Source organism: Rattus norvegicus, chromosome 13 (assembly GCF_021556685.1).
Source record: "Rattus norvegicus strain SHRSP/BbbUtx chromosome 13, alternate assembly SHRSP_T2T, whole genome shotgun sequence".
NCBI classification, from domain to species: Eukaryota; Metazoa; Chordata; class Mammalia; order Rodentia; family Muridae; genus Rattus; species Rattus norvegicus.
In genome coordinates this window covers 91,569,287-91,591,017 of record NC_141546.1, presented here as the reverse complement: position 1 = coordinate 91,591,017, position 21,731 = coordinate 91,569,287, and the positions used below count along the sequence as shown (strand labels likewise).

The window sequence follows — 21,731 nt, the reverse complement described above, 5'->3', positions numbered from 1 at the left end:
TCGCAGTTTCCCCTTGGAAACCTGCAAAAGATAAGCCAGCTGCTGTCTTAGAGTGCTCAGTGTCCACGGAGAGTACACTATCTATCATCACAATATGGTGATGAGAGGTGTTTTATGTTTGTGTTAATTTCCCCCACTAAATCAGTAATTATTACAATCCTGTCCCTGCTGTTTACCCTGCAGCTGTTTTTCCATTTGTCGAGAGAGCGGGTGTTCTCTGAGGACCGCACACGTTTCTATGGTGCAGAAATTGTCTCTGCTTTGGACTATCTACATTCTGGAAAGATTGTGTACCGAGATCTCAAGGTAAAAAAAAAAAGTAATCAAAATTGGTTTTTTTCAGAGACTGTAGGGACAAACAAAGTAATTACAAAGTTACACAGTTTTGAGAAAAGCACTTTTCTTAGGAATGTTGTTTGCAGTAGTTGATCTGAAATTTCATTCACTGATATGTAAGTAGTTTTTTTTAATGGTTTTGGTTCTTTGCTATATAAAAATTCTCTTAACTATGTAGCACAGATCTATCAAGAGTAATTTCATTTTTCTGTAATGTCCTAATTATAGAAATGGTAAACATATTAATCAAAGTCAGATGATTTGCAAGCTCATTATTATATTCAAACATCATAAGATATTTATGAAGAAGCTTCAATAAAAAGGTTATGGGAAAGGAAATATCTATTTTTCATTATAGTATTAATTTTTTGATAGGATCAGTTCCCTCACATATTTTCCTATAAACTCAGTAGTTTGCTTAGTTTTTCATTTCTCCACCCAGTATTGGTTGTATTGGTGAAGAGGCCTGGCCATCTCTGGTCTGTTGTGAGTAGCCCTTAGTGGAGCGAGACTATGAAAGACCAGGTGGTAAATACTTTGGCCTATTCTGTCTGTGAACGTGCTTTTTGGAACCATTCTTTTTCTGCTCTGAATTGAAAGGTAAAGCAGCCCTAGCCATTATGTAAGCAATATACTTGCCTATACGTCTACAAATCTACTTAAGAAGCAGCCAGTGGTTTAGATTTGATTTATATACTATAGTTTACTGCTTCCTTCAGAAGGCTGTGTAAGCAAATGGTAATTCTCATGATATAGTCATGAATAAGATTAGCTTTGTTACGGATTCTGATCATGGTGTATTTTCAACATCAGATTCTTATTTTAGTATCTTCCTTAAAATGTAAATCATAGGGCTGGGAGCATAGCTCAGTGAAAGGGCACTTGCCTAGTTTAAGTATGACACTGAGTTCCATCTCAGGACACAGGCAACTAGTTCTGAGGTTAGGATGGGGAAGCTAGAAGTCCTCCCACCCACTATTGGCATATTTTTTATTAGGTTCTTATACCTCTCTTCCTCCTAACCCTTATTCCACCCTGATCTCCACCGCCACTCTGCCAACAGTAGGTGAGACAGAAAGAAGGTTAGAGTAGAAAAGGGACATAGACCTCTGTAGGCCTACCCCACTCCCAGCATCTTGTTGGCTGTCAGGGAGGTAGATGTGATGCTCTCTCTTTCTCATTGGCTTGCTCCATTGCCTGATCCAGCTTCAGTGGTCTCTAGCCATGCAGGCAGATTCTAGCTTGGCTCAGGGAGAAAGTATCAGCAGTGGATTGGCCAGCATTGCAACTGGGCAGCTTGGCTAAATTCCTCCTACAGAAACCAAAACACTCACTATAGAACACTGAAGTAAAATCACAGATATGAGGCTGCCCTGGGCAGTTTAGTGAGACTGTGCCTCAAAATAAAAATACAGGTCTGGGAGCTAGCTCCATGCGTAACGTGGTTGCTGTGCAAGCAAGAGGACTTGAATTCTGACTTCAGTACCCATATAAAATCCAAGTGTGGTCACATATGTCTGTACCTCTAGCACTGAGACAGTGAAGACAAGTGGATCCTGTGGGGATTTCTGGACAGCAGTTTAACCTAAATGGCAAGGTTCAGGTCCAGCGCTGCCTCAGAAAGCAGGTTGGAGTGACTGAGGAAGTAATGGCACTACCAGTCTCTGGCTTCAGCATGTTCTCACAGGCACACCACACACAAATTACCCCAGAGCCTGCACTCACATCAGTTAGTTCTGCAACCTGAAATAGAGTAGAAGTCAGCTCTGTAACAGGAGCCTTTACAACACAGAGACACACACGCACACATGCACACATGTGTGCTTTAACACGGTAGACTGGCCTACTATGGATTGAAACATTAGTACTTAGGGAAAAATTGAAATCATGTGATACTGCTTATCTGTTAAAATTTGATTGACAATTGCCATATTGATTATATACCTAGTTCATTTAAAATATAATTTGATCTTTAGAAATAGAAATTACATGAGATTTTCGTGGAATTCCATTTTGTATGAAATGGGGTCTGTATCTAAGAAATCATGATTATCTCCTTACTCTTGTCTTATTTATATAAAACCATTGGAACTCTTAATTTTTATATAATTATGTGAGCAGGTACCTAGTTTGTTTCAAGATGTTCTTATTACTTTTTTTTTTAAATTCTTTTTTTACAGTCCTCCTGGTCTGCCCTCTGGCTGTTTCTCATCCCATACCTCCTCCACTGTCTCTAAGAGGGATGTCCCTACTCCAAATCCCACCCTACCAGACCCGGCCACTCCCTGGGGCCCCAAGTCTCTCAAGGGTTAGATGCTTCTCTCACTGAGACCAGACCAGGGAGTCCTCTGCTGTATATGTATCAGGGCCTCATATCAGCTGGTGTATGCTGCCTGGTTAGTGGTCTTCCTATGTGGTCACCATCCTCTTCACCTTCTTCCAGCCTTTTCCTAAATCAACCACAGGGGTCCCTGACTTCAGTCATGTTGGGTATAAGTATCTGCATCTGACTCTTTCAGCTGCTTCTTGAGTTTCTCAGAGGGTAGCCATGATAGGCTCCTGTTTGCAAGCATACCATAGCATCAGTAAGAGTGTCAGACCTTGAAGCCTCCCCTGGAAATGGATCCCGATTTGGGCTGTTGCTGGACCTCCTTTCCCTCAGTCGCTTCACCTTTTTCGTCCCTGCAGTTCTTTCAGACAGGAGCAATTTTGGGTCAGTGTTTTTGACTTTGAGATGGCAACTCCATCCCTCCACTTGATGTCTTGTCTTTCTACTGGAAGTAAACTCTACAAGTTCCCTCTTCCCACTGTAGGGCATTTCATCTAAGGTCCCTCCCTTTGAGGTCTGAGAGTTTCTCACCTCCCGGGTCTCTACCAGAGAGAGACATTCTAGAGCCCCATCCCCACCCCTCACCCCTGCACACATGCACACCTCCCAAGGTTGCTTGTTTCCATTCTTTCTGCTAGTCCTCAGGGCTTCAGTTCTTTTCCACCACCCAATACCTGATAATGTTCCCCTTTTCCCCTTCCTCTCCTCTCTCCCACCAAGGTCACTCCCTCCCTCTGCCCCCTGTGATTGCTTTCTTCCCCCTCTTACGTGGCATTGAGGCATCCTCATTTGGGTCCTTCAGCTTGTTATCCTTCTTGAGTTCTGTGGATTAAATCTTGGGAATTCTGTACTTTTTGGCTAATCCACTTATCAGTGAGTATACACCATGCACGTCCTTTTGGGTCTGAGTTATCTCACTCAGGATGGCATTTTCTAGTTCCATCCATTTGCCTGCAAAACTCACGATGTTTTTATTCCTAATAGCTGAGTGGTATTCCATTGTTTAAATGAACCACATTCTCTGTACCCATTCTTCTGTTGTGGGACATCTGGGTTGTTTCCAGCTTCTGGCTATCACAAACAAACAAGGCGGCTTGAACATAGTGGAGCACATGCCTCTGTGTCACAGTAGGGCATCTTGTGGGTGTATGCCCAAGAGTGGTGTAGCTGCGTCATTCTTGTTTATGTTTAAGTAACTATTTTAAAGAGTAACTTTTATAAAATATTATTTCATACAGTTATAATAAAATGTAGTATAGTTGTATAGTCAATTAAATTTTACATGAAGGATCAGAGTACTATACTTAAAAATAATGAGCTATACAGCTATAAAATATCTAGTTCAGGGATGTGTAAATGTCTGAGTACCAGAATAAATAAAACTCAACCTAATGGTTATGTTTAACTTTTTTAGAATTACAAATATGATATATCACCTTTACATCTGTCTATATGCTGAATATAGATGCTTTAAAAAGCCTAATTAGATAGCGTAATGGTAAATATTAATTTTCTAAATATACCTAGATATTGTTAACTGTCTCTTCATGAGTTTACCTTTTCCATCACTACTCATGCTTATGAATCATACTTACAGCAGAAAAGAAGGCAGAGAAGCCTGGAGTTAAGGAAATGAGAATAGTTTTTAAATTACTGGGTAAATCCCTGTTAGTGGTGGTAGATAGAATTACTGGTTTACAGAGATCTAAAGAAGACTGTTCATTTGAGTGATGGCATCGTTGTTGAATATAACAGTCAAAGAGTAGTAGTATTGTCTCCAACATTTCTTTTTTTTTTTTTTTTTTTTAAATAAGCAAAGGCGAGGTTTATTACGGAGATCTATTACGGGGATCTCCGGGCCGACACGTATCCTGCGCAGGAGACAGAGGTGTCGACCGTCTCCAACATTTCTAATCAAGTGAATTATTATTAATAAAGTTTTGCTCCCACATAATTGTTGATGAAATTAGACTTAACTTATTGAAATATAAAATAAGCAAGTACTTTATGTGTGAATGCCCATAATGTAGTTGTGATATGCAGACTTTAACGTTACCAGACATTTAAATGTTCTGTTCTCTCAAATTTTACTCCCTTTTAAATGTTGCATTAATTTAAACTTTGAAATACACGTGAAGTGTAGGCTAGAGCGCATGACTATAATCACAGAATACATATGATAAGGAAGCATAATTTAAAGTTTATGTGCATGTTGTTTGCATCTGCAGTTCATAAAGCGATGCATGAACTTTTAGGTAGGGTAACAAAATGCAAAGCTGGTGTGCACATTTGAGACAATGTTCTGCAAGCCTAAAAATATCACCTCCTTAGGGTAACAGACTAAACTGACACCAGTAAGATTATTGGAACATAGATGTGTTAGCTTTCTGTTAATGATAACATAATACTTAAAAAGAAAAGGGATTTAATTTAGCCTATAGTTTTAGTGACTCCATTCCTTTCCAAGATCAGGTGGACCCTTTGCTTTTAGATCTCTGATTTGAGGATTCCAGATAGCAATACAGGAAGCACTTGGTAGAAGAACCTGTTTTAACTCATCAGTGAAAAAGCGAAGAAGAGAAAGGATATTCCCACCTTCCTCTAGGACTCTCACCAGGCCCCACTTCCTAAAGACCCTACAAGTGTATACAAGTAGCTTTTATTCATCAGATGTAATTGTTCTCGCAAAGGCTTATTGCTGACAAGCTCACCCTTTCTAGTTCTTTCTGAACTCTGGCTGGCTCAGCTCGGCTCTTCTGGCTCAAACTGCTCTCCAAGCAAACTGATTAGATCTGGCTTTCGGGGCTCCTCACTGAATTGTTCTGCTTGGCCTCAAATTAACCCTGGCACTGTGTTCTAATCTTCTGACTCTTCTTATTCTTTGGGTTCAGCTGCCTCTGCCGACCTGCACTGGACTGCAAGAACCCACCTACAAACACAACTGCAATGCACAGTACTCACTCCCAACTGACACTGGTTCCTGGCACTGCCCTCTGAAGTCAGCTCTCTTTCCCATCTTTTCTCTTGATAGTCGGGTGTATCCTATCTGACTCATTCTGTCAGCGCTTTCTCTGAGTCATCATTTTTTTCTGCCCTTCAGTTAGACCTCACTTTCAAACATAGCTACTTCCTTCTACAAATTAACTTTACCTTTATTGTTTGGGATTAAAGGTGTGTGCTAGGGGTGTGTCTGCATTTCAACCAGATCACACAGACCTGGATCTTTGGATGTTATCCCTTGCCAGAGCAGCCATATTGCTGGATTAAAATTCCTTTACATAGATACCCTTCCTCTTCTCTTCTAACAGCACTAGCCTAAACATGAAGCTTTAAAAGCCAGCTAAAGTGCAAAGTACAGACCACAAATCTTATTTCCTAGTCTAATGTGCTTTTGTTTATAACATCTTCCTAATGTCCAAATGAAATCTAGATAAGAAAATGCAAATGCATTGGATTAGGTCTACTTATTTTAAAAGTCTTATGTGTATATGTGACTTTAGTGTATCTAGGTAGATGTGTGGAAGTCAGAGGATGTCACCTTGTGTGACTTTCCTCACCTTCCACCTTGTTTGAGACAAGGTCTCCTGTTATTACTGCCTGCACCAGGCTAGATGGACCTTGTGTTTCCAGGGGTTTTGTGTCTACTACCCATATCACTGCAGGGACGGAGATCACATTTCCACGGGTCCCAGGGATCTGCACTTGGATTGCAAGCCTTTTACTAATGAAACCATGTTCACAGCCCTTATATTTACTTTTTAAATTTAATTTTTTATTTGTGTGTGTGTTTGTCTTTCTGTCTTTTTCTGTGACTGTGAGTGCCCACAAAGACCGGAAACTGAACTCCAGGCCTTTAGAAGATTAGTAGGTACTGCTAAATTTTGAGCCATCTCTCCAGTCCCCAGTCCTTTAGAATTTTTATAAATCTAAAAGTTTAAAATCTAAAGCAATCTAAAATGAATAAAAATCTAAAGTAAATCTAAAATATTTGAGTGACTGTTTTAGACCAGATAGTTTAGAACAACATCATCAAAAACTGATTTTAGGCCAAGAGTGATGGCTCACACCTCTCTTCAATCCAGGAGGATTTAATTTAATTTAATTTAGGAGGCAGAGTGTGGTAGATCTCAGAGTTCAATGTCAGCCCTGCTCTCAAAAGTAAGTTACAGGCCAGGCAGAGCTACAAAGTGAGACCCTGTCTTAAAAAAGACCTACCCTTCTCCCCACGATTTAGGCGCTCATTTTGATCAGTTTGAGTAGACTCCGATCTTATAATGAACTTGTAAACCTTTACGTGCAAACTAATTTAAGATATCTACAGTAGCTGGACTTCTTTAGAAAAAATTCATTTAGCAAGGGACTGTTGGGAGGGAGGGCAAGTGAGTGCTGGCATCCTGTGGTGATCAGAAGATACCTTATGGGAATCAGCCCTTTCTTTCCACCCCATGGGCTCCAGCAATCAGGTGCCTTACACACCTGACTTACTTACATTTTGAAGTTCATAAGAACGGATGAAAAGAAGGTTTCAAAGCCTTATTCAAGTATTTGTTGTGTATCTCTTCCTGGATTGCTTACATGAAAAGAGCTGATACCTACGTGCAGTGTCCCATTCAGCACTGGAAACTTATTAACTTAGGAAATTTTCTTGGTTCTTGTTTGGTTTCATAGTAACAAGTAATTATTAAAGCTTTGTTATGTTTTCAGAAAACATAATTTCCCTAAATTACTAATATAAGTCATTATAGGAAATTTAGTTTTACTAAGTATCTCCTTAATAAATACTTACATTGCCTAATAAAAATTGATATCATGTCAGTATACCATAAAAATGTGAGGATATCTCTTTGCAGACTCTTTGTAGTTGATACAAACACTATCTGTAATGACTCTGGTTGTTCGTGTCCAGACACCATTATTCTATACTTGGCTAACCCTTGCCTTAGACTTCATTTAATTCTTTATCTATTAATATGTGGTGTGACACTTAGATGAGATATGAAGGTATAAAATTTGGTGCAATTCAGAATTTTTTTAAAAATAGAATTTCCCTATGATTTATAAAAATGTTTATTTTATTTTTTGTATCTAGCAACTCAGAAGTTTTTTTCAAATGCTGAGAAATGATGTTATATTTCTCTTTTAAGAGGGATTTCTGGTGCATATAAATTACATGAGCAGGATCAGTGTAATATACACCAATAGTGCAGTCTACCAGAGGATAGAATATTTATTCAGTTTTTTCTTATTGTTATTTATTATTTGAGCTTTTACAAAACTATACATTTTACATGTTAACATGTAGGCTCTGTAAAGACATTAACTATGGCCACATCTCTTTCCAGGGCCCTATTAATGATTTTTCAAAATTGTTCTCTTGTTGTTGAAGCTTATAAAATAAATTATGCTGTTTTCACACACAGTTGGAGAATTTGATGCTAGATAAGGATGGCCATATAAAAATTACGGATTTTGGACTTTGCAAAGAAGGGATCACAGATGCAGCTACCATGAAGACATTCTGTGGTACACCAGAGTATCTGGCACCAGAGGTATGCACAAGTTCATTTTACAGTGTTTCTCAAAACATTTAAATATTTTTGTCAAGTTGCAGTATTCACTATTTTAAGCAAGATTTCAATCAGAATAATTTAATCACTTTTAACTCACATGATGTAGTATTTTAAGACCACAAACATGAAAATTAAATTTTATACAGTTCATAAGCACGTTTTTAATAAAGTAGATTAGGTTATTTTTTTTCTTTGATATATTTTACATTCTCACTCTATTCATTTTAGTTCACTTGTTAATTTAGGATAATTGAGTAACTTCTGTAAGCATATTTATGGTTTTATAGAATATCTTGGACTTTACCTAGAAGCAGAGATTGTAGTGAGTGTTGTTATTTGGTTCTTACTACTGAAAACTGTGTTGTTGAAAAAATGACTTACTTACATTTTGAAGTTCATAAGAACGGATGAAGAGAAGGTTTCAAAGCCTTGTTCAAGTATTTGTTGTGTGTCTTCTCTATGTTGAGGGTTTTTTGTTTAATATGCCAATATAGGAACAAGATAGAAAATGACTGTCCAGTGAAGGAAATTCTATTGGACAGAGACGATGTATGTATAAAACATGCACACATACACATATGTGTGTGTGCATAAACATATATGTGTGTGCATAAACATATATATGTGCATATATATAGCATATGTGTATGTGTGTATCCTAGGTTCCATAGTGAAAAATGAAAAATAATAAAGGAAAAGATATGCTTTAATGTAGTAGCTTTTTTCTTTTGTTTTTAATTGGATATTTTATTTATTTACATTTCAAGTATTGCCCCCTTTCCTGGTTTCTCCTCTGCAATCCCACTATCCCATCTACCTTACCCTGACTCTATAAGTGTGCTCACCCACCCACCCATACACCCACTCCTACCTTACCGCCCTAGCATTCCCCTACACTGAGATATCAAGCCTTCACAGGACCAAGGGCCTCCCCTCCCATTGATGCCAGATAAGGCTCCTTCAGCTCCTTCAGTCCTTCCCCTAATTCCTCCATTGGGGTCCCTTTGATCAGTCAGATGGTTGGCTTCGAGCATCCTAATCAGTATTGGTCAGTATCTGGCAGAGCCTCTCAGGAGAAAGCTGTATCAGGCCCTGTCAGCATGCACTTCTTGGTATCAGCAATAGTGTCTGGGTTTGGTGACTGCATATGGGATGGATCTCCAGGTGGAGCAGTCTCTGGATGGCCTTTCCTTTAGTTTCTGCTCCACTCTTTGTCCTGATATTTCCTTTAGATAGGAGCAATTCTGGGTTAAAATTTTGGAGATGGGTGGGTGGCCCCATCCATTAAGCAGGGGGTCATGCCTGTCCTCTGGATCGCCTCCATTTCCTCCCATACCTGATTCTGCCCCTCTTTTCCTCTCCCCTCCTGCCTTCCTCCCAAGTCCCTCCCACCCTCTGTTTCCCTTGATTATTTTGTTCACTCTTATAAGTGGGACTGAAGTATTCACACTTTGGTCTTCTTTCTTCTTGAGCTTCATGTGGTCTGTGAGTTGCATTGTGGGTATTCCAAACTCTTTGCCTAATATCCACTTATCAGTGAGTACATACCATGTATGTTCATCTGTGTCTGAGTCACCTCACTCAGGATATTTTCTGGATCCATCCATTTGCCCGTGAATTTCATGAGTCATTTTTTTAATAGCTGAGTAGTGTTCCATTGTGTAAATGTAGCACATTTTCTGTATCCATTTCTCTGTTGAGGGACATCTTGGTTGTTTCTAGCTTCTGGCTATTATAAATGAGGCTGCTGTGAGCAGAGTGGAGCCTGTGTCCTTGTTGTATGTTGGAGCATCATTTGGGTGTATGCCCAGGAGAGGTATAGCTGGATCCTCAGGTAGTACAATTTTCTGAGGAACCACCAGACTGATTTCCACAGTGGATATATCAGCTTACATTCCCACCAGCAGTGGGGGAGTGTTCCTCTTTCTCCACATCCTCACCAGCATCTCAGCCTGAGTTTTTGATCTCAGTTATTCTCACTGGTCTGAGGTGGAATCTCAGGGTTTTGATTTGCATTTCCCTGATGACTAAGGACATTGAACATTTCTTTAGGTGCTTCTCAGCCATTCAATATTCCTCAGCTGAGAATTCTTTGTTTAGCTCTGTACCCCATATTTTAATTGGGTTATTTGACTCTCTGGAGTCTAACTTCCTGAGTTCTTAGTATATTTTGGATATTAGCCCTCTATTGTATGTAGGGTTGTTAAAGATCTTTTCCCAATCTGTGGGTTGCCATTTTGTCCTATTGACAGTGTCTTTGCCTTACAGAAGCTTTGCAGTTGTATGAGGTCTCATTTGTCAATTGTTGATCTTAGACCATGAGCCATTGGTATTCTGTTCAGGAAATTTTCCCCTGTACCAATGTGTTCAAGGCTCTTTCCCACTTTCCCAGTTTATCTTCTATTATATTCAGTGTATCTTTTTTTTTTTTTTTTTTTTTTTTTTTTTTTTTGTGGAGGTCCTTGATCCACTTGGGCTTGAACTTTGTACAAGGAGCTAAGAATGAGTATGCTGACTGCCAGTTGAACCAGCACCATTTGTTGAAATCCTTTCTTTTTTCCGTTGGATGGTTTTGGTTTCTTTGTCAAAGATCAAGTTACCATAATGTGTGGGTTTATTTCTGGGTCTTCAGTTCTATTCCATTGATCCACCTGCCTGTCTCTGTACCAATACCATGCTGTTTTTATCACTATTGCTCAGTAGTACAGCTTGAGGTCAGGGACAGTGATTCCTCCAGATGTTCTTTTATTGTTGAGAATGGTTTTCACTATCCTGGATTTTTGTTATTCCAAATGAATTTGAGAAGAGTTGGAATTTTGATGGGGATTGCACTGAACTTGTAGATTGCTTTTGTTTTTTTTTTTTTTTTTTTTTTCGGAGCTGGGGACCGAACCCAGGGCCTTGCGCTTCCTAGGCAAGCACTCTACCACTGAGCTAAATCCCCAGCCCCTGAGCTAAATCCCCAGCCCTGTAGATTGCTTTTGGTAAGTTGCCCATTTTTACTATGTTAATCCTGCTGATCCATGAACAGGGGATATCTTTCCATCTTCTGAGGTCTTTTTGTATTTTATTCTCCAGAGACTTGACGTTTTTGTCATACAGATCTTTCACTTGTTTGATTATATTCACTCCCAAATATTTTATATTATTTGTGACTATTGTGAAGGGTGTCACTTCCTTAATTTCTTTCTCAGCCTGTTTATCCTTTGAGTAGAGGAAGGCTAGTGATTTTTTGAGTTAATTTTATATGCAGCCACTTTGATGTTTATCAGCTGTAGGAGTTCTTTGGTAGAATTTTTGGAGTTACTTAAGTACACTATCATATCTTCTGCAAGTATTTATATTTTGACTTCATCCTCTCCAATTTTTATCCCTTTGACCTCCTTTTGTTTTCTAATTACTCTAGCTAGAATGTCAAGTAGTATATTGAATAGATAGGGAGAGAGTGATCCACCTTGTCCAGTCCCTGTTTTTGTGGGATTGGTTCAAGTTTCTCTCCATTTAGTTTGATGTTGGCTACTGGTTTTCTGTATACTGCTTTTACTATGTTTAGGTATGGACCTTGAATCCTGATCTTTCCAAGACGTTTACCATGAAGGGGTGTTAAATGTTCTCATGTGCTTTATCAGCATCTAATGAAGTGATCTTGGGGTATTTTCTTTGAGTTTGTTTATGTGGTTGATTACATTGATGGATTTCTGTATATTGAACCAGGACAGGATGAAGCCTACTTGTTCATGATAGATGATAGTTCTGATGTGTTCCTGGATTCGGTTTGCAAGAATTTTATTGAGTATTTTTGCATTGATATTCATAAGGGAAATTGGTCTGAAGTTCTCTTTCTTTTTTTGGGTCTTTGTATGGATTAGGTATTAACATAATTGTGGCTTCATAGAGGAATTTGGGTAGTGTTCTTCTGTTTCTGTTTTGTGGAATAGCGAAGAGTATTGGTATTAGGTCTTCTTTGAAGATCTGATAGAATTCTTCACTAAACCCATCTGGTCCTGGGCTTTCTTTGGTTGAAAGACTTTTAATGACTGCTTCTATTTCTTTAGAGTTATGGGATTGTTTAGGTGGTCTATCTGATCCCGAGTTAACTTCGGTACCTAAAAATCTGTCCAGAAAATTGTCCATTTCCTCCAAATTTTCCAGTTTTGTTGAGTATAGGCTTTTATAGTAGGATTTTTTTTTAATTTCCTCAGATCCTGTTATTATTGTCTCCCTTTTCATTTCTGATTTTGTTAATTTGGGTACTCTCTCTATACCTTCTGGTTAGTCTGGCTAAGGGTTTATCTATCATTGTTGGTTTTCTGAATGAACCAGGTCCTGTTTTTGTTGATTGTTTGAATAGTTCTTTTTGTTTCCACTTGATTGATTTCAGCCCTGAGTTTTATTATCTTCTGCCATCTACTCCTCTTGGGTGTATTTTCCTCTTTAGTTCTAGAGCTTTCAGGTGTGCTGTTAAGCTGCTTAGGGTATGTTCTCTCCAGTTTCTTTCTGAAGGCACTCAGTGCTGTCAGTTTTCCTCTTAGCACTGCTTTCACTGTGTCCCATATGTTGGGGTATCTTGTGCCTTCATTTTCACTAAATTCTAAAAAGTCTTTAATTTCTTTCTTTATTTTTTCCTTGGCCAAGTTATCATTGTGTACAGAGTTGTTCAGCTTCCATGTGTATGTGGGCTTTCTGTCATCTTTGTTGTTAGTGAAGATCAGCCTTACTCCGTGGTGATCTGATAGGATGCATGGGATTATTTCTGTCATCTTGTATCTGTTGAAGCCTGTGACTGATTATATAGTCAATTTTGAAGAAGGTACCATGAGTTACTGAGAAGAAGGCATATTCTTTTGTTTTAGGATGAAATGTTCTGTAGATATCTGTCACATCCATTTGGTTCATAACTTCTGTTAGTTTCACTGTGTCTCTGTTTAATTTCTGTTTCCATGATCTGCCCATTAATGAGAGTAGAAAATTGGAGTCTCCCACTATTATTTTGTGAGCTTTGAGCTCTAGCAAACTTTCTTTTATGAATGTGGGTGTCCTTGCATTTGGAGCATAGATGTTCAGAATTGAGAGTTCATTGTGGTAGATTTTTCCTTTGATGAGTATGAAATGTCCTTCCTTATCTTTTTGGATAACTTTTGGTTGAAAATCGATTTTATTTGCTATTAGAATGGCTAATACTAGTTGTTTTTTGGACCATTTGCTTGGAAAAAATTTTCCAGCCTTTACTCTGAGGTAGTTTCTGTCTTTGTGACTGAGGTGTATTTCCTTTGTGCAGCAAAATTCTGAGTCGTGTTTCCCTATCCAGTCTGTTAATCTATGTCTTTTTATTGGGGAATTGAGTCTCTTGATATTAAGTGATATTAAGGAATAGTAATTGTTGTTTCCTGTTATTTTTGCTGTTAGAGGTGGAATTATGTTTGTGTGACTCTCTTCTTTTGGGTATTTCTGGAAAGATACTGTGTAAATTTGGTTTTGTCATGGAATATCTTGATTTCTCCTTCTATGGTAATTAAGAATTTTGCTGGATATAGTAGCCTGGGCTGGCATTTGTGTTCTCTTAGAGTCTGTATGACATCTGCCCAGGATCTTCTAGCTTTCATATTCTATGTTGAGAAGTCTGGTATAATTCTGATAGGTCTGCCTTTGTATGTTACTAGGCCTTTTCCCCTTACTTCTTTTAATATTCTTACTTTGTTATGTTCATTTGGTGTTCTATTATGTGACGGGAGGAATTTTTTTTCTAGTCCAATCTATTTGGAGTTCTGTATGCTTCCTGTATGTTCATGGGCTTCTCTTTCTTTGGGTTATGAAAGTTTTCTTCTATAATTTTGTTGAAGATATTCACTGGCCCTTTAAGTCGGGAATCCTCACTGTCTTGTGTACCTATTATCCTTAGGTTTGGTTTTATTATTGTGTCCTGGATTTCCTGGATGTTTTAGGGTAGGAGATTTTTTCAATTTGCATTTTCTTTGACTGTTATGTCAATATTTTCTATGGTATTTTCTTCTCCTAAGATTCTCTCTTCTATCTCTTGTATTCTGTTGGTGATTCTTGCATCTATGACTCCTGATCTCTTTCATAAGTTTTCTATCTCCAGGGTTGTCTCTTTTTGTGATTTATTTTTTCTATTTACATTTTTAAATCCTGGATGGTTTTGTTCAATTCCTTCACCTGTTTGGTTGTGTTTTCCTGTAATTCGTTAAGGGATTTTTTGTGTTTCCTATTCAGGGCTTCTACCTGTTCACCTGTGTTGTCCTATATTTCTTTAAGAGAGTTATTTATGTCCTTCTTAAAGTCCTCTATCATCATCATGAGCTGTGATTTTAAGTCAGAATCTTGCTTTTCCAGTGTATTGAGCTTTCTGTGGTGGGAGAACTGGGTTCTGATGATGCCAATTAGCCTTGGTTTCTGTTGCTTATGTTCTTATACTTTCCTCTAGCCATCTCGTTATCTCTGGTGTTAGCTAGTCTTGCTGTCTCTGACTGTGGCCTGTCCCTCCTGTAAGTCTGTCCGTACTCCTGGGAGACCAGCTCTCTCTGGGAGGAATTTGAGTATGGAGAGCTGTGCACAGGGTCAACTTTGGAGCACAGATGGAAACTGGAAGGATCCTATCCCAGGGTAGTTTTTGATCCTCGTATCTTGAGGTCTTCAGATGGGTCCCTCAGAGTAGAAGTGGTAGTCTCACTTTAGCTGTCAGGAGTGCCAGCCCTCCTGGAAGACTAGCTCTTTTCTGGCGGGATTTGGGTATGGAGAGCTTGGCACAGGGACAGGTCTGGGCATAGATGGAAACCAGAACGTTCATATAGTAGCTGTACTCAAATGTTCAGTGGTGAAACAGGATTTCCTGAAAACTTGGAGTTCTTTTAAATCAAGAAGCCACATGGGGCCACACAGGTGAATTCTTTTCGTTCTGTTCATAACTGTGACTTTAGCTAAAAGGTTCATCAACAAGGTAAGTGTTTAGAGACTAAAATTATCTCCAAGTGTCCTGATTTGTCTGTGTGTCCTGCAGCTTGGTGTCCAGTGCCATGTCCTTCAGGTTGTTGACAGGAGCACTTACAGCCTCCCTTTGGCATAGGCCTCTTCACAATGGCCCAAGTTCTTTGGCCTAGCAAATGTCCTAGGAACAAATGAGAAGCAACCTGTGCTCTCTCCCATCCTTCTCTGGTTTTCAATATATTAGCTGTTGAAAGTTCCATTCTAAGACATGCTTTATTTTTTATCATTTGAATACAGTTCACATGTCATAAAATTTTATCTCCAGTTTGCTTTTTCAAATGTCTAAAGTTGTGCAACTATTCCTTGTAATTCCAAAATGTTTTAATAATGGCAATTGTGACTTCACCTTTATTAGCTTCTCATTCTTTCTCTGTAGTCTAATGTAAATCTTTTTCTTTAAAGCTTTTTTTGAACATTTCATGTAAATAAAGTTATGTGGTAAGGAGCTTTGCAGGTCGGGCTCTTTTCCTTAGCAGATTTTAACTGTTGCCCACAGTGTGCCCATGGTTTGGCTGTTATGAAAAGTGCTGCTGAGATCATTCATATGTCACCTCATTTCCTGACCTTTTTTCATAAGCTTCATATAACTTTAGTCATATACTTACTCCTTGAAGCAGTTGTAAACCTTCCCAGGTTAAACCAGCACTGGCATAGAGTATTTCTCCCACTGTGAGGAAGTGTGTGAGACTGGAGTCACTGCACATGGATTAGGGAAACAGTCTTCCACAGAGAGATGATTGAGGAAAGGCACAGTTGCTCAGATCAGAGTGCTACGACAGAGGAAACCAATGCAGAGAAAGTTTTGCACATAAGGCAGCTAGAGGGACTGGAGCCAGCCTTGCCTAATGGGCACCCTCAGAACGCATCAAGGCTCTGCGGCCGATGTTATTGCGAGCCTCCTTGGTTGAGCAGGATTTCTGGTAGTGAGCATCACCTTGTCCCTGTGGTATTTGGAATAGTGATGTAAAGCCTAGTGAAACTCCTCTTCATCTTAATAACCATATACAGCCAGAAGGTGATGGGGGTAAACAGTAGTACAGTACGCTAGCTCTCTCTCTCTAAAATCTAAAAATTATTCTTTGAGAGTTTCATCTATGTAAATAATGTTTTGATCATTTACTCCTCTGTACTTCCTAGGAGTATTAAGATTCTAATTAGGAATACTAGCTCATAAAACCTACCTTTTCATCTGTAATCATGTGAATGATGGCCCAACAGGAAACAGTAATCAGAAGGAATTAGAAACTAAATTATGTATGTATTATCATGTTGCCTTACAATATTGTTTTTTTAAAAAACTAATAGTTAAATTAACATTTCAAAAGGCTTAGTAATTATAATAAGTGCTAATATTTAAAGTATATTTCCAAGTATTGTTGTCTTGCCAACCATGTAATTTTCTCTGTTGTAGATGCTAGAGTTTAAAATTCTCTGTTTTTGTGACAGAGTTAAGTAAAATTTTAGAAATGAGGTTTTTATTTATTCAAGTATAAGATCATATTCTCTGGACAAGTTTGTTTTTGTGAATGTCATGGTAAACAAATTCTTTGTTTCTCTGGCATTCAGTTGCCCTTGCTATACATTTGCAATGAATGAAGGCATTCCAGATTTAGAATACCCAAATTAGTTTTGTCACAATTAGGAGAAATTATTCTGAACAAGATAAAAACACATTTCAGAAGCAGATGATCTTCTAAGAAACAAAGATACTATTTTCTGTGCAGACATCATCAACTGAATGACAAACTAAGCCCCGAATACAAAGAGTTCTGTCATTTTTAAGAGTTTACAGTATTCAAGAGATTATCCATTTTGTAAAAAAAAAAATATTAAGCATTCATTTTACTATTTAAAAGTGTATTGCATTTAATTATTTTATGTATATATATTGTTGAGTATGCGCATTGTGTGTGCATGTGCATAAAATGCCATGTGTGTGTGGCAGTCAGTGCACGGCCTTGTTGGAATGCAGAGGTTTGAATTCTATGGGTAAGAGAGTCCCTGTGAATTGCAAGCCAGAGGTTATGATAGAGTGGGATTTACATGGTCAACTAGAGAGATTATCTCATGCTGACACTAGCCTTTTTCTTTGCTGTCAGATGATGTTTACCCCTTTTTGAGCCTTTCATTTCTGCCCTGTACTATTATCAATGTTGATCTTTTCTTGGTAGGAGATGCGACACCTGTCAGACCTAAGGTGCACACTTGACTTCTGTTCCTGGGCAGGACTCACGCCAGGTTTTTGTGCTTCTGCCCTTTGAGCACTGTCTGAACGGATTGTGGAGTTGTGACAACCTCCATTTCCACCAGCATGCATTTTACCTCTCATTTACTCTGTTTGCAGTGGTTTGCTATTTAAAAGAAGATGGTATATATTTGAAGATTGTTCAGAAAGGATAGGAGATGTCATCTAAAGCCAGTTTATTAAATGTGTCAGACTTATACCATATTTTTAAATGCTTATATTTACATGGACTCCCCTTATTTTGTGGTAAATACCACCAGAAAATGTAAGTCTTCTCAGTAAAATAACATTAATTGAAAAAAAAAGAACACCTAAATAAGTTTTATCTCTTTACTTGCTTGATGAATAATGAAGAAGTGTATTACCTTTAGGTTAAGTTTCGATGGGCCTGTGAAGTAGACATTTCATGTGCAGTGTCTCTGAAAATGCATTGATATGCACAGCTTTAAATGAGTTCGTTTTTCTTGTTGTAATCCAAGGAAATAAAACCAACCTGTTAAAAAATTATGGGCCGTAAGATGTCTTAAACGGATTCTATTTTTGTAGTCTTTGCTGTGTTTTAACACCTTTAACTTATAAAAGAATTCAGAAATTACATATAAACTATTTTAAATTTGATTATTTAGTTTGGATCCTATTAAATCCAGATGATTTTATGCAGTGCTAATTATTTGGAGTCTCAGCTTTGCTTTTGAGTTAGCAGTACCTGCTCAACTTTCCAACTGTAAACCAGTTTGAAAATCAAATGTAGCTTACATGCAAGACCCAACAAAATTAAAAGTGTTAAGTGCGTTTTGGCAGTTCACTTTTATTGTGCCCAGTCCTCAAATGCACCAGCACATAATCATCTGAACGTTAGTTATCTTTCACATGCTTATGTGATCACACAAAAAGTACATGCTAAAAAGAAGCAGATGGTGACAGATGGGCAAGGTTGAGGAAGGTGGTTTGGGGAACCCATAGAAATACACTTTTGTAATAGCGTAAAAATAAAACTATTTGATAATCAACTTAGAAAAAACATGGAGATTATAAAATGAGTTGGGTTTTAAAGAATATATAATATCAGCTGTGGTTATTGTTGAAAGTGGAAGTATGCCTGCTTATTTTATCTAACTGCAAAGAATGGCTCCCCATCACTGAAAGTGCTTCTTGGTTTCAGAGCCAATTTCTAAAGCATTTATTTATTAGAACTCTGTATATTTTTCTTTTTAGATCTATGTTTAATATCTGCTATAAATTATTAAAATATCTGAAATGCATTTGAATATTGGTGGCCTTTGGTAAAGAAATCTTTTATTATGATAAAACAATACAAATGAAAATTAACTACATAAAAATTTAAAATCAGAAATATACACTAATGTCATAAGAAGTATGTAGAATCATGGAATAAATGAGTGTGAGATAATGTAGGAGAAGGGAACAGATAGAAATAAACCTGATAAAATTTCGATCTATGAGGATTAAATGGGTGAGTAACATCTAGTCAACTCAGTATTGTCTTTTGAGCTCTTAGTGAAAATGAATGGCCAGTTACATGTCACCTATAGCCTGCTGGCAGAAACAGTAATGTCCATTGTCACCTTCAGAGTGGCCCTTGATAAAGTCTGCTGTATTCCTCAAATCATGAGATTAGTCTTAGACTCCTAAGCTTTGTGAGAGATCTGACTAAACTAACATTGTTTTGAACGCTAACATTTTATTTAATTATGAATAATTCTTCCAACACCTGTCCCTTCCTCTTTCTGGCAGTCTGAAAAGATGTCAGCCCCAATATTAAAGGGAAGTTAAGTAAATTTGAGTCTCATCAGGGCACAGTAATTAGTTCTCGTTGTTGTGTGCTTCCTAGTTAGAATTCATATCTCAGAACCTCTATCAGATGAGTTGCCTTGTTACTGATTTATTTTCTTCCTGTGGACCTATTATGGGTAACATTAACAGTTATTACAATTCGTCCAATAATTGGATATTGTTGAAAAGTGAAGTAAAGTAGAATAAATGCCCTCCAACCTTTTCAACTAGTGCCATTTACTAGTTTAGAACTTACAAGTTTTTATCCTAGCTACATTTCACCTAAGCCTCTTTTCAATGTGATGAATCAGACTATTTGGTATGATTTTAGTTAAAGCACAAACCTTAATTCTAAGTTCTCTGGATGCTGAGATACGAAAACAGGAACCTTAAGTGGGAACACTAATGATGCCTATTTTTACTTGAGTCACATGGCCCAGTTTTTTAGCATTTATTAATTTCTGTCACTTTGTGATAAAAAGGGAGTCTAGAGAACTAAAGGAAGATGCATGCATGTATGATTTAATCACTGATATTATGTACACTTAGCTTTTGTCTTAAGGGACTTTCCTGTTCTTACTGGTTTACTTTTGAAATTGTGATGTCAGCTGCCTTCAGTTAATTTTACGTGTAAGTAGGTAACAGAAAACACAAAAAACCTGGAGCTAATTGCATATGATATCTACAGATGGTGTATCTTAAGAATTAGAGCAATGGGCAATAATTATAATGCTGTATAAAATAGCAATAAGAAAATATTCACAAACCCTGGGTCTCATAGTTCTTAGGATTATATACTCCGCTTAAAACTATAAATCTCTTAAAATCTGAATAAGAAAACCTGCCGTTTTTATCAAATACCATTGATGTGAAATACATATAAACAACCTTTATAAGCAATGAAGTATAGATACATGTCTCTATATATCATACATACCAGTTACCTGAAAAGTGAGGCTACCAGAAAAAAAAAAAAATTGAAAAAGTGGTAAATTGGTTGGTTCATCTAAGTTCACAGTTTACTTTCACAACATAGGTGTGTAGACAGTTTGTTTAGATGTTTGATTTTTCTCCCATCTGTTCTGTCAGGATTATTGATTGAGCAGCAAGCCACTCCAGGGCATGCATTGCCTCCTTATAATCGCTAGCCTTGGGTGCATTGTTTGGCCTGAGTAGCAAACTGATAAAGGTGTCCTTTCACTCTGCTCGTAAGTCCTTCTTGGTAAAATCCTGCTGGAATGAAGTGTTTTTCTAAATTCTTATTACATGAATATTGAAACATTTAATTGATGATGTCATTCTGAAATAGTTACTTAATGTCATCTTTCAAAATTAATAATTGTTTAAGAGCATATTTGTAGATTAAAAATTGAGTTTTTTGTTGTTGTTTGCCTGTTAACTTACCAGACTTTTAAAAATAAATACAAGTATTTTTATCATATATTACCAAATGCTTTATTTGCTTGAATATTAGGGGTTTTTTGGTGTGTGTGTGTGTGTGTGTGTGTGTGTGTGTGTGTGTGTGTGTGTTTTTAAATATCTGAGAGTAAAGCAGTTTCTGGATTCTGGTGGAGAGATTGAAGATCAGCCTCCTTCCTGGAGTTTGTGCTATTTGACTTCTATTTTATGTGGTCTCTCCTCACTTAATGGGGTACATTTACTTTCAGTCAGCCTTCTTTTGTCCCTTGCCTTTGTGGGAATTGTGTTGAGTGGATAGGCTATCTAAGACTAAAAGGTTAGGATTGAAGTTGGCACTAGATGTCTGCATTCCTGCTTGCGTCTTTAATTTTGGGTAAAAGTCTGTGTTGCTTTAAGGTAAAAGACATTTAGGTCATTTTCAAGATCAGTATTTTACCGATTTCTTCTCTCAGAGTATGTTCCAGTCTGCAGTTAGAGCCTAATAGGATGACAGACGAGTTGAAGGAGGGTGACGTGGACGTCCCTAGTACTAAACCGTTAGACTACTGTCTCTGATACTCTTCAGCTTCCCAGTCACCATGAAACTGATGGGCTGGTTTGCTATGGAAAGTCATCATTAGAAGAAAGCAGAGAGATTTTTCTAACATTAAGTTAAAAAGCACAAATTTTACATTACTAGAATTTTAGAAAAAGGAATACTTTGAGTAAGAAAAAATAATTGTCCAAAAATAATTCAAAACACTTCTATTTGGAATAATTAACTTGATTTGAAAATTTGAGACTATTTCACAGAATTGCGTTTTAAAAGTATTCTATTTAAGGGAGAAATTGTCTGAGTAGTGGAATGTGTTTCACAGTACGTGTCTATGTGTATGAGATAAGTCATTTTCATTTCTATTTCTTAGACTATTTACCTTGTAACTTACATAAGCATCTTTTCTTGTAGTTGACAGCAAAGCCGATTAAGACTTGACTGTGCTTTGAGGGTGTGCTCTCAGCAGGGCTGAAGTCTACACGTTAGTACCACGGTGCAATA

The 21,731-nt window shown here is 37.6% G+C and overlaps 2 protein-coding genes across 21 annotated transcripts in view; one reads left to right on the top strand and one right to left on the bottom strand.

The window, feature by feature from the left end:
* The window catches only part of Sdccag8 (SHH signaling and ciliogenesis regulator SDCCAG8), a 250,441-nt gene that overhangs the window by 7,364 nt on the left and 221,346 nt on the right, over positions 1 to 21,731 (bottom strand). For 2 of the 7 annotated variants that reach the window (XR_015635230.1, XR_015635229.1), the window contains one exon: positions 17,848 to 17,975. Coding sequence is in view for 2 of the 7 variants with exons in the window: in XM_087581025.1 (XP_087437151.1) it covers positions 17,928 to 17,975 (48 nt within the window). In the remaining 5 variants the exon portion in view is untranslated. Of the gene's footprint in view, positions 1 to 11,083; positions 16,179 to 17,798; positions 17,976 to 21,731 lie in introns of those variants that run through there. The other 5 variants (XM_087581025.1, XM_087581028.1, XR_015635227.1 and 2 more) reach the window with 4 other exon arrangements.
* Positions 1 to 21,731, top strand: part of Akt3 (AKT serine/threonine kinase 3) — a 281,993-nt gene that overhangs the window by 228,492 nt on the left and 31,770 nt on the right. For 12 of the 14 annotated variants that reach the window (XM_087580524.1, XM_087580522.1, XM_087580526.1 and 9 more), the window contains 2 exons: positions 184 to 306; positions 8,086 to 8,214. In XM_087580524.1, the coding sequence (XP_087436650.1) occupies positions 184 to 306; positions 8,086 to 8,214 (252 nt within the window). Of the gene's footprint in view, positions 1 to 183; positions 307 to 8,085; positions 8,785 to 8,873; positions 8,909 to 17,408; positions 20,718 to 21,731 lie in introns of those variants that run through there. The other 2 variants (XR_015635163.1, XM_087580532.1) reach the window with 2 other exon arrangements.